Source organism: Lemur catta, chromosome 10, assembly GCF_020740605.2.
Source record: "Lemur catta isolate mLemCat1 chromosome 10, mLemCat1.pri, whole genome shotgun sequence".
NCBI classification, from domain to species: domain Eukaryota; kingdom Metazoa; phylum Chordata; class Mammalia; order Primates; family Lemuridae; genus Lemur; species Lemur catta.
The window spans coordinates 60102735-60120287 of NC_059137.1; the positions used below are offsets into that span (position 1 = coordinate 60102735).

The following is a 17553-nucleotide window of genomic DNA, read 5'->3' on the forward strand; positions in this document are numbered from 1 at the left end:
TTGAATACCTGGATCAATTTGCTGGCTCTTGTATTTATTAATATTAGCCATATGACCTTGGGCAAGTTTTTTAACCTTCCCATATTTAGTTTCTTCTACAAAATGGGGGTGGGGTATATACCTCATTTGTGAATAGTTCTGCAATAAACATGTGAGTGCAAGTATCCCTTTGATACAGTGATTTCTTTTTCTTTGGGTAAATATCCAGTACTGGAATTGCTGCGTGTGGTAGTTCTGTTTCTAGCTCTTTGAGAAATCTCAGTACTATTTTCCATAGTAGCTGTACTAATTTACATTCCCACCAACAGTGTATAAAGTTCCGTTTTCTCTGTGTCCTCATCAGCATCTGTTATTTTTTGTCTTGTTAATAATAGCCATTCTAACTGGGGTGAAATGGCCTCTCATTGTGGTTTTGATTTGCATTTCCCTGATGATTAGTGGAATGTTGAGCATTTTTTCTATATATATGTCAGCCATTTGTATGTCTTCTTTTGAGAAACATCTATTCTTGTGTTTTGCCCATTTTATAATGAGATTATTATTTTTTTCTACTGTTTAGTTGTTTGACTTCTGTGTATATTCTGGATGTTAGTCCTAGTTTGGATGAATAGTTTACAAATATTTTTTTCCAGTCTAGAGGTAATCTCCTCAGTCTGTTGATAGTTTCCTTTGCTGTGAAGAGTTTTTTAGTTTAATATAGTTTCAAATGTCTATTTTTGGTTTTGTTGCCTGTGCTTTTGAGGACTTGGCCATAAAGTCTTTGCCTTGACCAATGTCCTGAAGTGTTTTCCCTAAGTTTTCTCCTGCTAGTTTTGGATCTGACCTTTAAGTCTTTAATCCATTTTGAGTTGATTTTTGTATATGGTGAGAGATAGGGGTCTAGTTTCATTCTTTTGTACACAGATGTCCAATTTTTCTATTATCATTTATTGAAGAGGGTGTCCTTTCCCCAATGTATATTCTTGGTGACCATGTCAAAAATCAGTTGGCTGTAAATACATGAATTTATTTCTGGGTTCTCTATTCTGTTCCATTGGTCTATGTGTCTGTTTTTATGCAAATACCATGCTGTTTTGGTTTCTGTAGTCTTTTAATATATTAATATTTTAAAGTTAGAGAATATGATGCCTCCAGAATTGTTCAGGATTTGCTCAGGATTATGTTGACTGTTCAGGCTCTTTTTTCATTCCATAGAAATTTCAGGATTGGTTTTTCTATTAATACATCTGTGAAAAATGATAATGGTATTTTGATAGGGATTGCATGGAATCTGCAGATTGCTTCGGGTGGTATGGTTATCTTAACAATAGTGTCCCAATCTATGAGCATGGGATGTTTTTTCATTTGTTTGGGTCCTCTTCAATTTCTTTCATCAGTGGTTTGTGGATTTCCTTGTACCTTATAGAGAACTTTCACCTCCTTGGTTCAGTTTATTCCTAGGTATTTTTTTGTTAGCTATTGTAAATGGGATTAAATCATTGAATATCTCTCTCTCTTTCTCTATTTCTCTTCCTGCCCCTCCACCACACTGGCTCTGATTCTCTGGAGAAGCCTGACTGATAGGGTACCTCTTACCCCCAGCAACAGGAACTAGTTTTCCGGGCTGTCCAAATACTGGGGCCCTGACTGATCCTTTCTCTATTCCAAAAATCAGTATCTTCATGTCCTGCTCCCTATCCTTGCCAGGAGATATTAACCAAAATGTTAAATTAGTTCTTGCTAAAGAATTAATAACTGCTGAGTAACTTAATAGGGAGGAACTTAAAATGCATCTACTAAAATCTAACACATTGGTATTTGTCTTGACAAAACCATAAAACATTATGCTGAATAAATATGGGCAATTTTTTCCATTACTATTGATCACTAGTGAATTGCTACATTTCATGCAGCTCTAAACATGATTAAAAAGATTTGGTTCAATCAGAAAAGAATTTTGAATGCAACTGAAACATGTAGGGCACAAAATAATATATCACCATTATAAGTATTAAAATATGTATGTCCATGACGAAGATGAATGGAAATACTGATAAATAAACAACATAATTATTTTGTAAAAAGAGCATCTACTCCACATTTGGTAAATACATGGACAGGGCCTATGATTTATACCACATCAAAGGCAACATCATTGATTGATCACCACACTCCTCCCCCAGAAATGGTCTCCCAAGCCATCCTTATCTTTGCCCCAGGCATCCCTGGCCTGAAATGAGGCCTATTTGCTCTTCTGGATTTGGTCCTATTTTATCAATTGGTATTACAATGTCTGTATCTTTCTGCAAAGGACATTTAACAAGCCTTTGAATGTGCCTCGATCCCTCAAATAGATGTTTCTGCCCTAATTACTCAGATCCTAAGCTTTTTCTGATAGTATTTTCTCTCTAGGATAGAGGTTGCAAACCTCTGGGTATATTTAATTTGGCTTGTTCAGTATTTAAAATCTTTTCAGCCAGCATTTAAAAACGAGGAGATTTTATATAAACATCTGGATTGAAGAACAAGCCTTAGCTGGAATGCCACCGAACAGGAAGATTCTGTGTAAGTTGAAACTATTCAGTTGCCTTTTGTGAATTAAGAGAACAGTAGTTATTTCTTAATTCAAGCTAGGAGAATAAAGGAGATGAAAAAGAAAAGTAAAATCCTGCTTACTCACAGCTCTATTCACTTCCTTCTTTATTGTGGTGACAGATCTTATTGTTGTGTCTGAAAAAGAAAAATCCCAGAATTAGAATAAAATTAATGAGAAAATTGTTCTGTTTACAGACTAAAATATGGAAGAACAAAAAGCAAATCCAAACAAATGCACATATAGGCTGGGTGTGGCAGTTCATGCCTGCAATCCCAGCACTTTAGGAGGCTGAGGCAGCAGGATTGCTTGAGCCCAGGAGTTCAAGGTGACAGGGAGCTATGATCATGCCACATTGCACTCTAGCCTGGGCAAAAGAAAGAGACCCTATCTCAAAAAAAAAAAAGAAAGAAAGAAAGAAATCCATCTGTAGAAGTTTAAATGTCCACTGTGGCTTGGGACCTCAGGCTGGGTAATGTTGAATGTAAAATCTGGTCCCTAGGCAAAGATTGTGAACAAAGAAGGCCCCTACTTCCCATTCCTTTGTCTGTCCCTGGCCCCCAGTCACTCAAAGGCTGAGAGGTTGCTAATTTGGGTATTCAACCCAGGAGATGTCTCCAAAATTCTCTATCCCTTTTCTGCTTTAGCCTTGATAGCTACTTCCTGTCTTCCTGCCCTGGCACAGAGCAGATCTGGTCAATTAATCTGCACTAGGGTGAAAATGACTGATACCAGTTCAACGTATCTCACGGGGCAGAAGCAAAGTTCATATAATGGGATGCTGCTCACCACTAAGTTTCCTTGGATTCATTTCTTTCTTAACCCCTGATTTCACATGTTCCCTCCCACTCTGATTCTCTTTCAGTACTTGATGTCCAGCCCCTGCCATTGCCTGGGTTCCTGAACTCAGTCTATCCTTAATTCTGGTTTTGCTCTGTACACCAGGTTTTCAGTAATTCCCCTCATGACCAGCCTGACCTTGGCCTGGAATTTCAGCAGTGTAGTCTCCTCCAAGAGGGTTTGCATTTGAAAGGAACCCAGTGGTTAACCCATTGGGATTGCTCTCAAATGTTGGGATTTCAGTGGAGGCTGCTTTAATGCCTGAGCTCAGTGCTTCCATTCTCTGTGGGCCTTAGGCAACTATAAACCAGCATATTTGACCTTTGGTTTAAATTCCTGTAAAGTTCTGGCTCAGTCTTCTAGAGCAGTGCCACTCAAAGTCTGGTCCATGGTCTGGTGCTGGTACATTTGTTACCAGTTCTTGATAAGTATAGAAATTGAGTGTAAATGTCTAGAAACTTTAGTAATTCTTTTACTATGTTATGATTTTTCTGATTATGTTTATTGAAATGTAAAATAATATTTATTGAGTCTAATGAACATTGGGCTTATTGTTTTATGCCTTTGTACTTTCCATTACATATTTTAGTGATTCATTATAGTGTTTAAAATATATCGATCCAAACATATTGGAAATTTAAAAAACAAACAAACGAACAAACTGGTCCTTCACCAGAGAGTTTGAGAAATGCTGTTCTCCAGATCTAGAGACCTGTCTAGAGATCTAGATACTATAGCTGCTGATTCCTGCTAGACTCCAACTAGGCTTTGCCATTGGCCCAGCAAGTCAATGAACAAGTCACTCAAGTCTTCTGGGTGGAGATTTTCTTTCTCCTTCCATTGCCCAAAGATAATACTATTTAGATCGGGCCAATTTTTATTAAGCACTTTTCCAATAAAAAAGTTTTAGAGCCATATAGACCTGTATTCAAATCTCAGCTGTATGACTTTAGAAAGTCATATAGATTTTCTGAGCCTCAGTTTCTTCATCTGCAAAATAAAGATACTACTCCCTGCCTCAAACAATTTTGTGAAATTATATGAAGTTTGTAAAGAGTCTAGCACAGTGATATTCAATAGACCTTTCTGCAGTGATAAAAATGTTGCATAATATATCTGCACTGTCCAATATGGTAGCTACTAGCTGCATGTGGCTATGGAGCACTTACAGAGTCTAAGCCCCTAAAATGTGACTGATGAATGGAATTTTTATTTAACTTAAATTTAAATAGCCACAGATAGCTATTATATTGAACAAAACAGGTCTAGCATACTCACTTGCATATAGTAGGTTCAATGCTTAAAAGTTTATTGAACATCTATTATATGCCAGGCAGTGGGCATACAGTGGTGAGTGAGAGAAACACATTCCTTGTACTCATAAAACTTAAAGACTCACAGATAAAACAGAATTTGACATTATTTTTACAACAGAAGTTGCAAACTTCTTCTCTGGAAATTAGCAGGTCACCGCAGAGCCCTGAACTATACAATAGTTCCTCTTAGGGGAAAATGATAAACAGATGGTAAACAGGACCTTTTATGGACCAACAATGGCTCCCCTCTCAATATATCTTAGTGCGTAGAGCTAGTCACTGAGCATAGGTGGGTAAATCTGTTTAGGAGGCAAAGAGCCTTCTGGAATGAAAGGGCCCTAGATTGCTATCTCTTTACTTGACTCTCCAATGGCCTAAGAAGTTGAGGACAACAGAGGCCCTAAGAGGAACTCTAGAGAAGGAAGTTAGGACTGTGTCCCAGGCTCAACATCAGGGCCTAGAGTGGGAGAGGCTGGCTGTGCACAGCTGTGGCCAAGGAAGGAATCCCTTCCCATCTCATTAGCCCATGGAGGTCCTGCTTTAGGACCAATTCAGCAGGTGGGGGGAGCCATAACAGTTGTAATATTATCTTGTATCACTGTGGCCTTTGGGCGGGTGGATCTGGACTAGCAAGGGTACCTTTGCACAGTGGATGAAGACACCTGGAAAAAACAGAGATTTTGCATGGCAGGAACAGAAACAGCAATAGCTCAAAACCAGGGCCTCTGGTAGACTAACCTAGCTCCCCAGTATCCTTCCCCAGTAGCCTCCTGACAGTTTGTGGGAGGTGAGGAAGCACAGGTTATAAGAGGGAGACATTGGATTTCTTGCTAAGATGGGCAGGTAGGTGCTTGAGGAATTAACTGGAAACTTAAAATTAAAAGGGATGCAATTGCATTTGTGGCCCAAGCTATTAAAACAGGCCCTAGACATGTAATTGTGTGCTGAGTGTACTGAAAGGAGAAGTAGGTGCTATTGAAGCATATAACAAGGGGATTTTATGTAATGGGTGTGGTGAGGAGGGCTAGAGTCAGGGGACACTTGATGAGGTGACAGATTAGCTGAGATTTAAAGTTGACTTCAACTCACGTGGACAAGAAGAAGAAAGCATTTTAAGAAGAGAAAATATTATATGAGAAAACTCAGAATTGAAAGAGTCGGTTGCTTCTGAAGACTGGAAAATCCTGTATAGCTAGAGCGTGGACAATGCAGGTGATGGTGATGCAGTTAAAGGTGGAGACATGAGTCAAAACTCTCAGGGCTTGTTGGAAGTTCATCTAACGAGCAATGGGAAGCCATGGGAGAGGTCTGGACAAAGAAGACATGGTAGATTTGTAATTTTAAAGGCCTGGTTAGCTAAAAATGAGAATAGACCATATTGGAGGTGGCAGGAGTGGATGTAGGGAGACCAGTTAAGAGGATTCAGCTGCAGGACAGGTTGGACTACAGTAGTGGCAATGAAGTTGGATCAATAAGCTGTAAAATATTAATTCTATTGCTGCTTCCCATTTTATAGATAGAAAGACCATTCCAAAGCAGTTAGGTGATTCATGAAAGGTCATAAATGAATGGTCACACCAGGTCCAAATCTAGCTGTCTGACTCTGGTTTAAAGCTCTAGCTGCAGTACCAGCAGTTCTCAACCCTTTCCCATGGCACATAAATTTCTGTGCATGGCAGACACATTTCTACATGTGCATCCGTGTATCTCCTATGAGACAAAGCAGATCTGAATACGAGTGAATTAGAGAAGAGGGTTATTATATAGGCAATTGTATGATTTCCCTCTGGTTCATTAAAAACAAAAAAAGGAATCATTTTGCAAATGTATTCACTTAATTCTTATTAGGAACAAAGCTCTCCCAACGACAGCTGGGGCCCGAGCTTCATACCCCAGCTCTGAGCTACTGATATCCACTCACTCTTGAGATTAGGATGGGGCAAGAGGGGAAGGTTTTTTCCCCTCTCTGTCTATAAGTGCGACTCCATTCCGTTCTCCTAAAGAAAGCCAGAACAGAAGACTCAGCTGCTCATTAAAGAAGTGAATAAGGAGTCCTCAGGCCCCAGGACTGGAACTTTGGTAGAAAGCTGTTTCCAAGAGGTATATGTGTGGGAGGTAAAAGAAGAATGACAGAAGACACAACTCTAATGAGCTGCATCTACCACAGCCCTCTGAGGTCATGGGTTTACAGGAGTGATTCTACTTGAAATTCAAAGTTCTTCTGGATAAACCCTGTAATTCATCCTCCTTTACTGTGAAGCTCCCTTCCCCTCCCCTTTTATTTCCTTCCTTCCTCCTTCCTCTCTCTTCCCCCCCTTTCTTCTCTCCAGTCCTCCCTTTTTCTCTCCCTTCCTCTCTTTTTTCTTCCACTCTTATCCCCCCACCCTTTTTCTTTTGACAACAGTTCTTTCTTGCATTCTATAGCTAGAGGTTTTGTGGTCACCAACCAAGCTAATGCACACACAGGGCAATGAATAAATAAGGGTATGACAATATTTTATGGCAGTTGAGAATATAGAAGTTATGACTGTACATGCAGGATAACAACTACCTAAAATTCCCCCTAGTCCTCAAATAGTGTTTCCCCAGATTCCTGTTGAATTATTTCCAGATGTCATTTCCTTTCGTACAGACAAGGCCAATGTAAGACCTTGAGAGACACTTGTTGGGTGGTTTAGGAAAGCACCAGATAGGTCTGCATACATCCTGGGGGTTTTGTGGGCAGCCTCCTCCCGGTAAACCAAGGACAGCCACAGGAGCAATTGAATTCTCTGTCCAGGGTTCAGAGGCTGCAGGCATCCTCTGTCCCAGCCGGCACAACAGAACAGGAGTGGGTTGGTGAGAACAGAACAGGCTGAGGAGAAACTCCAGGGGAGCTGCTGGAAGATCTCAGGGCATCACCAACCAGGTGCTCTCCTCACCACAAATGGCCTCACAAACCCTTCTTTCCTTACCCAACCAGGCGATTTGGATTCCTGGGAGACAGGGGTGGGTTTAACCCAGCTCATACCCAGAATGGGGAAAAGGGATGAGAACTAAAGGAATCCTCAGAAAGGATCCTGGCAGCCTCTCTCCGGCAAAGTCTGGCCTGTCTGTATTGTGAAAATAGCATCACTATCACGAGGCTGATGAAAGTTCTTGGCTCAAAGAACAAAGCAAACTCTTTCAGACACAGGAACATCACATTCCCTTTAAAAAAAAAACTCAGTGTAAGGAGCTCAGTTCACTGAAGACCACAGCCATTTTCTTCTGGGGGGAAAAATCATCAGAACAAGCTCAAAGGGGTTCATAAGCCCCAAGTGATTTAGTGTGAAGCTGGGAAGGGGAGGCCTGCGGTGCGAAGGAGAGGCTCACGCTGTGGACAGCCTGTCCTTTTGGTTACCATGAATAAAACTCACTTACCTTTTCTAGAATAGAGCTTTTGGAAGAGCCATTTTCTTAGGACTATCATTGTGGCTGTGAAAATTGAAGCAATGGTGCAGGAAGGGATGAAAATGTGAAGCAGCGAAGTTGGAGTGACCTCGGGATCTATCCGACCTGGGTGAAGGAAAAGCACCAGAATCCCATTACATGGCAGCTCAGTGGTAGACCAGCAAGTTGGCCATGTGAGTGAGTTATAACCACCATGGCCAGGTGTGTCGAGCATTTACTCCGGGCCAGACACTGTTTTAAGTGCTCAGCACCTACTAGCTGATCTACTCCTCACAACAACCCTATGATGTAGGCTCTACTACTGTCCCTATTTTATTGGTGAAGAAAGTGAGACAGAGAGGCTAGAAACTTTCCCAAAAGTGACTTATCGGAGATACAATTCAGGCTGTCTGGTTCCAGATTCTGTGCTTTTTGCCACTCTGTTATATCTACCATATTCTCTTTTTCTATCTATCTATCTATCTATCTATCTATCTATCTATCTATCTATCTATCTATCAACCTTTCTTTTTCCTCTTCTTTCTCCCCCTGCTCCCCTCATCATCCTCTCTCTCTTTCCAGTGGGAAGGTCCCTCAGCCCATAAATGTCTTTCCTCTACTGACAAGCACTCGCAGTGATTAGATCTATACCATTAGTTATTCAATTTCAAGCATTAACAGGATCCTTTTGAAAAACTTGAATATCCTAGGTAGTGCTAATATACAAAATCCAGCCCCTCGTGTCCTAGTATGGGTTACTACAACTGGTCCTTGGCTTTGTTTCAGCTAATCAAGGTCCTGGCACTGAAGAAAAGATGAGTGTAGTAGAGAGGTGGATGAGGAGAATAATTTTGCAGGCTGGGGAAAGCCTTGTCAAAGCAGAGCTCTGGGTATCTACAGGTTAGAACAAGGGCTCCAGCAAGGCTGCAGGTGTGTTCACAACAGGGAGAGGAGAGAGCACCCAGCTTAAGTTGTGCCCTTTTCAATAACTTGATTTTTGCCTTGTGAGTCACTCATAGGGAATAAACATAATAGGCTGGGCAGGAAAAACTGGACAGAGCTTCTCAGGAGGAAGGAAGGGCTCAGTCCTGCCAGCTTCACAGGACTCCCCACACCACCTCTAGCACAGTGGCGTCTGAGAACTATAGATTATTTTCTCTGAGAAGGGATTAGACATCATTTAGCCTCAGCCCCTCATTTTAGAGTTGAAGAAGTAAGGCTCAGAGACGCTAAATAAGTTGTAGAGCCAGAGTTGCAAACCCATATCTCTCTAACCCAAAGCTTGGTCCCCACAGATATTTGTCACTATCCAAAAAAGTGTGGTGAACATTAAGGAAGGAAAAGATAAGGAGCCTGGCTCACCTACACCTTGGATAACCCATATTGATTGTAATCTGCTTCTTTACTTCTAGCAAGTGCTTATTGAGTGCTTGCTGCATGTAGCACTGTAAGTCAAGGAGCATTGGGCTCCTCACTGTCTCCCACAACTGGAGGGGTCCCCACCTCAGTGCCTTATGCAAACTCTTGCCCTGTGCAGAATCCCCCTTAGTGCCTTCCACATGCAGAAGCTCTTCTCCTCCCTGAAGACTTTCCAAAGTTGTAAATCCAACAGGACATCAATCTGCTTAGATATATTTGGAGGGCAAAGGCTTTATTTATCTAAGTCATCTCTGATCCTCTATAGAGCCAAGCACCAGTTATATGAAAGGTGTCCATAAAGATTTGTTGGGCTGAATTGACTGTCTGTCTGTCTAGTCCACCTAGCTTGATCTTCCTAGACATTAGTTACCTTGTGGTAAATGGCTGGTTATTCCTTTAATCTATTGTCTTTATTCCCTTGTATTAGGTCTTCTCAGAGACTGCATTTCCAAGCCTCCCCTGTAGTTAGTTAGGCGTGCCCAGCCATGTAAACTAAGTTCTGGCCAAGAGAATGGATCTTCTGGGTCTTGGCCTTAAACATTGACTATGTCTTCCACCACTCTTTCCTTTTTGAGGGCTGAAATATAGATTTGGCCATGACCTAGCTTTGAAAATTCAACAGGAACAACATCTTGGAGATGTTGCTCTGGAAGCAGAGCAACAAGATGGAAAGAACTTGGATCACTGAATGAAAATAAAGTATGAAACACAACTACTTGGCTGCTCTGAACCACCTGAATATTACATGGAGAGAAATATACTCTTGTCTTGTTTGAGTCACTTTATTTTTGTGTGTGTGTGTGTGGGAGTCTCTTCATTATGGTAGTTTAGCCTTTATCTTTTTTTTTTGAGACAGAACCTCACTCTGTTGCCCAGGCTAGAGTGCCGTGGCATCAGCCTAGCTCACAGCAGCCTCAAACTCCTGAGCTCATGCGATCCTCCTGCCTCAGCCTCCCAAGTAGCTGGGACTACTGGTGCATGCCACCACGCCCGGCTAATTTTTTCTATTTTTAGTAGAGATGGGGTCTTACTTTTACTCATGCTTGTCTCAAACTCCTTACCTCAAGTGAGCCTGCTTCCTCGGCCTCCCAGAGTGCTAGGATTACAGGAGTGAGCCACTGCACCTGGCCAGACTATATCTGAATAACATATTTTTCTAAATTGTTTTATAATAATTGAAAACTCTTCAATAATGATATAATGATGCAGTGGGAAAAAATTTTTTGTCTTGTCCTTACCAAATATCATGCACTCACAAGGAAGCCATGCATCTTGCTAGAGGTGCCATATTTTCTTCCTGTTTACTCACTTTCTGAGTGCCAAGCACTTTACAAGCATATTTCATTTAATCCTCACAATAACCCTATGAGGTATCTACTATTATTTACCCTCATTCTACACTGAGGATAGACTGAATGCTAAGATGGCTAAGTAGTATGTTCAAGTCCTCAAAGCTAGTAGGTAGCAGAGAGGGAGGGAAATTTAAGTCTGTCTGACTTCAGAGCCCAGAGCCCATGCTCTCGACAACTTCTGGCAGCCACCTCCAGGTCTCCTAGGAGGCTTCTCTTTTCTGCCAGCCCCACGAGAGTCTTTTCACAGCTAGTTTTTGTGCTCAAGTCCCATTACATTTCCTAATGAAAATACAACAACTGGTTGAGCAGAAGAAAGCCTATTTCAAAAGGAAAATAATCTTGTTGCTCCTAAACTTCTGCTTGGAAATGAGGATGTTCAGTCATCCATTCTGGAGTCACTGGAGCACCTGCCACCCTGCACATTCTCATTTCTGTGTTTGTTTTGTTTATTCATCAACTTCTGGAGAAGCCTGTGGTGGTTCACAGCAGTCAGCAGGTCAATTTATGAGAAAAAGTAGAAAAGAAACAGTCATAAGACAACTTAAAAATGCCTTTGAGAAATAGAAGCAAGGAACCCATGAGAGGATGTGTGACTTCGGTTATTTTGTGCTGGCATTTGTGCCACAAACCGAGACATCATTTGGCTGCTCTGGTCTGCCTGTCCACACAGTCTGGCGGCTGGGATGATGGGACTGGATTATCTAAGACCAAGTCTTCAACCTACCAATCTGACATTTATTGAACTCTTACTAGGGGCAAAGCACTCTGCTTTTGCTTTAGTCTGAATATAAAGAAGACTTGTGTGAACAATAAAAAACACATGGAAAATAAAATAGCAGTAAAAGAGAAAAGACAGTCGTAGTCATAAGGCAAACAAACAAATGGTGCAGGTAATAGATCTTAAGAGATGAGATAAGAGAAAGACCCTTTTGTACCCTGGAGTTATCTGAGCTGCCCTGGAGAGAGGGTGGGCTTGGAGCTGGGGAATAATGGCATTTTTGTGGGAAAAGAAAACAAGCAAAAAAAGGCATGGAGGTGGGAAAGGTGCAAGGATGTTCAGAGAGCACGTGGTGAGGAAGGGGCTCTGCATGGAGCAGAGGACCCATGTCAGGGAATAGTAGGATGAGTACAAAGCTGGTAAGGATGGGGAAAACCAGGCTGAGAATCTCTAGCTGCACAAAGATGTCTCCATCTCCCTGCTGGCTGCATTTATGGGTGATACCCTAGGAGATCGTGATCTCTGATGAAGACTCCATAGGCCTTTCCCATGGTTGTTGTCTATCTAATCAGTCATGTTGACTTCCAGGGCGAGAGGGGCCAGTTTATTGTTAACTTCTCACAGTATAAAGGCTTCCAGAACAATGGTCAGTCTATCCTTGCACTCTTTCCACCATGCAGGAAAAAATGGTGACATGATCAGTGGTGCAAAAGGTGGACTCTCGTTATCTCTAAATTTGCCTTACAGAGGACCTTATTTCCCTGCAGAGGTTCTCACGTAAGTGTCCGTCTAGAAAACTACATTTCACCCAAAGTACTGGCCTACACTTAGCCAGGCATGAAATTCCACATAACAAAGGACAGTTAAGTAAACAATTCTAGGGGGAAAAATTCCTGTGGGTTTGTTAATGTAAGCTTCTAAAGCATTAGTATGAATTAGTTATGGCACATTTTTCATGGGATGACAAATCTGGTGGTCTTAACTGTGATATAAAGAGAGGTAGATAATGCTAAGTGATCAACTTGCCTAATTCATTCTTTCACCCAAAGTTGGCCCTAAAATTGATGTCTTTCTTATGTCTTTGTTTTTCTCAAGCTTCTCAGCATGTCTCTTCTCTTTACTTACCCACTTCATCATGATAATTTAGTTAGAAAGAAGCTGAGCTAACTTTAGTGTTGGAATTGGGTAGTGAAGTGTAGTTAGATGGGGAAGTGGGAGGAGGGCAGGGATGACAATGCATCTAGCTGTCTCTGAAAATTTTATCCAAGGGGAATTTTTTTTCCAAATGAAAATACTAGGAAAGTAATGATGAGATGGGTACTTATGTAGTCACTTTAAAGTTCTCAAAGTTTGGTCTGTGGATCAGTGCTAAACCATGAAAAAGTTTTTTTTAATTTGGATAGAGTAGATATCTCTGATGCCCCAACTCAGATCCTGTCTGCATCTGTCCAACCCCTAGTTTTAGCCTTGGCTGAATGTGGCTGGTGGTGATGGTGCTGTGTGGGGTCTAACTCCCCACTGCTGATCTCACCTCTAGTATGTTCTGCTTCTGTGCCAGGGCTCCCCCAGTGCTGAAGGTTGGCCCCTCTCACCATTACTTCCAATGGCCCACTTACAGAATTTTTCCTTCTCATCTGCGTGAATTTAGGCTCTACTGGATCAAAGGTCTGGCTTTCTATGGGGAATTCTCCTCCCAGGGATACTTTACTTGTCCTAATGTATCTAAAGTTATAGCTACTGCCTGATCACCTTGAACTCTTCACATTGGCAGACCAGTGGGCAAAGAAATGAGTTGCCATACTGGTGGAGTTATTAATCTTGATTACTGTGAAGATCTTGAATGCTGCCACATAATGGAGGCAAGGAAGAATATGTCTGAAACACAGGGATCCACTGATTCACTGGTGGTTTCTACTTCCACATCCTGTGACAATGAAAAGATATTTGCAGCAACTCTAGTTTTAAGGGCAAGGTGACCAAGGGGTCAGATCTCTTAGGGTTGAAAGTCTGGGTCACCTTATCAGGCAAAGAAACTATTCCATCTGAAGCGCTGGATGAGGGAAATATAGAATGTGTGGTGGATGAGAGAAATGACAAATAGCAATTGTGGCTTGGGATTGATGGCAGCAGTGAGAACTGCAGCTTGTTCCACAAACTCTTCTTTTGTAGAGATTGTGGCTGCCCCCCAGTTAGAAGGCTCAGTGACGGAGCGGACTTAATGTAGGGCATGAGTGGAGGTGAGCAGTGTAAGGGGGATGGTGCATTCCTGCCTCACTCCCTCTCAGCCTCAGCTCTGATTTCAGCCAGCTAGGGTAGAAGTCTGGGTGGGCTTCCGCTCACTTCAACGTTAGCAATTCACCTCAGGTGGCTACTTTGCTTTCTGCCCCTGGACTTTTCTGATGATACAGATGCTGTGGGAGCTCACTCAGCCCACACACATGCCTAGCTCAGGGCAGAAGGGAGTTTACACTCCTGGGGACAACTGTCAACCAATGAGGGTGAAAGCAGATGGACAAGTCCTTCCACCTGAAGTTCTTTGAGTAAACATCTTAGGATGCATCTATAGACTTCTCAGGTGGTCCTTGAATATCTGAGTTCCTGTTGTCCACACCAACAACTTTGATAATACACCTTCATATCTGCTTGTCTTTCTTTCCTGTCTTAAACTCCTAAATCTCTCATTTTTGCCCCCTGGGGTCACTACCTAAATACCTACATGTTACGTGAGCTCTTATCATAGGTTCTGTCTTGCCTAACTAAGCAAAGGGCAAAAGGTGAAATACAATGATAATATAGTAAATTTTCCATAAAGCCAACTCTAATCAGTACAAGAGACTATCCTTTATTTTGTAGTTATGTCCTTTCTTGGTTGGATAGGTAAAATAATGGCTTCCCTGAAAAATGTTCATGTTCCAGACCTAATCCCCAGAACCTGTGAATATGTTAAAAGAGATTTTTGCAGATGTACTACATTAAGAACCTTGAGATAGGAAGATCATCCTGAATTATCCAGGGCAGAAGTGTACTTCATGTAATCACAAAAGTCCTTAAAAGGTGGAAGAGAGAAGCAAAAAAATTAGAGAAAGAGATGTTGTGACAGAAGCAGAGGGCTGAGTGATGGGGTTGCTGGCTCTGAAGGTAGAGGAAGGGTCCATGAGCCAAGGAATGCAGGTGGCCTCTAGCAGCTGGAAAAGACAAGAAAATGGTATCTCCCCTAGAGCCTCTGCAATCTTGCTGACACCTTGATTTGAGTCGAGTGAAACCCATGTTTGGTCTTCTGACCTCCGTAAGTATAAGATAATAAACTTCTGTTGTCCTAAACTGTGAAGTTTGTGGTAATTTGATATAGGAGCAATAGGAAACTTCCACACTTGGTGTTAAAATTACCTGTCTCTTATGAAAAGATACTAAATGTTAGTTGTTCTTACTTGGCAAATAAAAAGTTGTTAGTCTCCCAAGGTTGTTTGGAATTTTGCTGGTGTATGAAGTTCAGAAGTATGGGATCCCTTCCAAAAAGATCTAGCATAGCCAGTTAAGGCTCTGAAGGATTTTGAAACTTTCTTGGAAATACCCTATAACCAGCTGACAGGAAGTGAAGCCAGCAGAGTAATATTCATCCTGCCGACTCATGGTACCGTGCATCAGTCACAGTGATTAGCTGCTGGCCTGGATATTTTCTATTTTCTCTACAGATCCATTCTCTACACTTCAACACTCTACTCTGAGCCCTGAGAGGTTGGCTTTTATGGAATACCTCAGTGATCCTCTTATTCTCCGACTTCCAGCTGGTTCCGCCAAAGGGAGGCTCCAGCAAGAGGTTGGAGGGTGAGAGGAGAATGAGTTTGGGGTGTCCATTTACATAACTTCTGCCCTGTGGAGTTGCTGCAGGTGACAGCCTCCCTCTTCTGGAGGCCACAGCTCCCGTACAGTAGGGCTATTCCTACAGCTGCCTTCTCCTGGCCCCAGTAACCTCTCCAGCAGTGGTCACTGCTCTCCCAACATTGAAGCCCCAGTGTCCTGCACTGTCCTTTGTAGTTTCTCTAAATGCTGATCACACCTTCATGAACACTCCTTTTATTATACTCTCCTCAAGTTACTCATTTTGATTGTGCTGTTTCTTGCTTGAACCCTGACTGAAAGATGTAGGGAGTGGAGGGCAGCTCTTACTTTCAGGGTCAGTGATGATGGCTGAAGTAAGCTCCTTCACGTTAGTGTTCCAGAATACACAGCTGAAGTTTCTTCCAGGGTGGGGCTTTAGGCGCAGAGCACTGGTGACCTGGTAGAGGCCTTCAGGGGTCCTGATGTGGCTGGTGTTGGCAGGAACACTGACGTTTGGCCAGGACACTTCTGCCAGGGGATAACCTCTAGCCTGGCAGGTGAGCTTCACCTCATCTGTCCCTCGGATGTTTAGGATGCTAGTGTTTATTTTTTTGTAGGAAGCTGGACAATAGAAGAAGAAAGAGAGATAAGTCTTTCTTTTCTGATTCCTGTAGAGCTCTGTACTTAATGCCATGTCCCTGGTATCATGCTATTTTACATGCATTGAATTATTTAATTCTTACAATACAACAAAGATGGCATTGTTTATATTTTCAATTTTGTTGGGAGTAACTAAAGGTAGAGAGGTTGAGTATTTCGCTCAGGTTCACAGAACTTATAACTGGTACAGCCAATATTTGAACACTGGAAGTCTGATTATGGATCTCAGCAGTGCTCTAAGCTACTCCACTTGGTGGCTTCTTATAGTGTTTTTAGTTATCTCACAATCGAGGGCTGGAAAGAAGATGGATAAATAAAAGCACTGGATAACCCCCATATCTCACTTTTTTCCATGCTTTTCATACATCTTTAATTGAAATTTTACTTTCCACTTCCTTCTTTCCTCTGTTCTCTTTGAGACTAGGAGGAGAAAAAATAAAGACCTATATGATGTCTATAAACAATCAAGAGTTGGGTATATTTATTATGTACTTATCCCCAACACACACACACACAAGCATACACAGTTCATGCACACACGTGCTTCTTTGCAGTATGTGCTGAGTAAATTAGCTATGGCTCCTTGCCCTCCAGAGATCTAAAATATACAAGAGTGTACAGCCAACTTGGAAAACAATATAGAGGTTCCTCAAAAAACTAAAAATAGTATTACCATATGATTCAGCAATCCTGTTTCTGGGTATATATCCAAAGGAATTGAAAATAGTATGTAGAAGAGATATCTGCCCTCCTATGTTCATTTCAGGATTATTTATAATAGCCAAGATATGGAATCAACCTAAGTGTCCATCAGTGGATGAACAGATAAAGAAAATGTGGCATATATTTACAATGGAATATACAGCCTTAAAAAAGAAGGAAATTTTGTCATTCATGACAACATGGATTGAACTGGAGGATATTATGCTAAATGAAATAAGCCAGGCACAAAGACAATACTATTATACATGACCTCACCTATATTTGGAATCTAAAAAACTTCATCTCATAGAAACAGAAGATAAAGGTAGTTAGCACAGGCTGGAGGTGGGAAGGATGGGGAAAGGGAAGATGTTGATCAAAGGGTACCAATTCTCAGCTAGACAGGAGGAATACGTTTTAGTGACCTATTGCACTGCATGATGACTCCACAGTTAATGATAATGTATTGTATATTTCAAAATTGCAATAAGTATAGATTTTTAACATTCTCACCACAAAAGAATAACCTGGTGATGTGATGAATAATTAATTAACATTAATTACCTTGATTGATTCTTTCTACAATGTATACATAGATCAAAACATCACAGTGTATCCTATACATATATACAATTATTTGTCAATTAAAAATAAATTAATTAAAACATTAAAATAAAATGAAAAAATAAAAACCCTACCAAAAGTTTAAAAATAAATAAGACAAGGGCAATATTGAGAGGGACA

The 17553-nt window shown here is 41.4% G+C and overlaps 1 protein-coding gene across 3 annotated transcripts in view; it reads right to left on the reverse strand.

The window, feature by feature from the left end:
- PDCD1LG2 (programmed cell death 1 ligand 2) overlaps positions 1-17553 on the reverse strand; it is a 59101-nt gene that overhangs the window by 9380 nt on the left and 32168 nt on the right. For 2 of the 3 annotated variants that reach the window (XM_045563883.1, XM_045563884.1), the window contains exons 4-6: positions 15796-16068; positions 8131-8265; positions 2660-2709 (exon numbers count right to left, since the gene is read on the reverse strand). In XM_045563883.1, the coding sequence (XP_045419839.1) occupies positions 2660-2709; positions 8131-8265; positions 15796-16068 (458 nt within the window). The remainder of the gene's footprint in view (positions 1-2659; positions 2710-8130; positions 8266-15795; positions 16069-17553) is intronic. The other variant, XM_045563885.1, reaches the window with a different exon arrangement.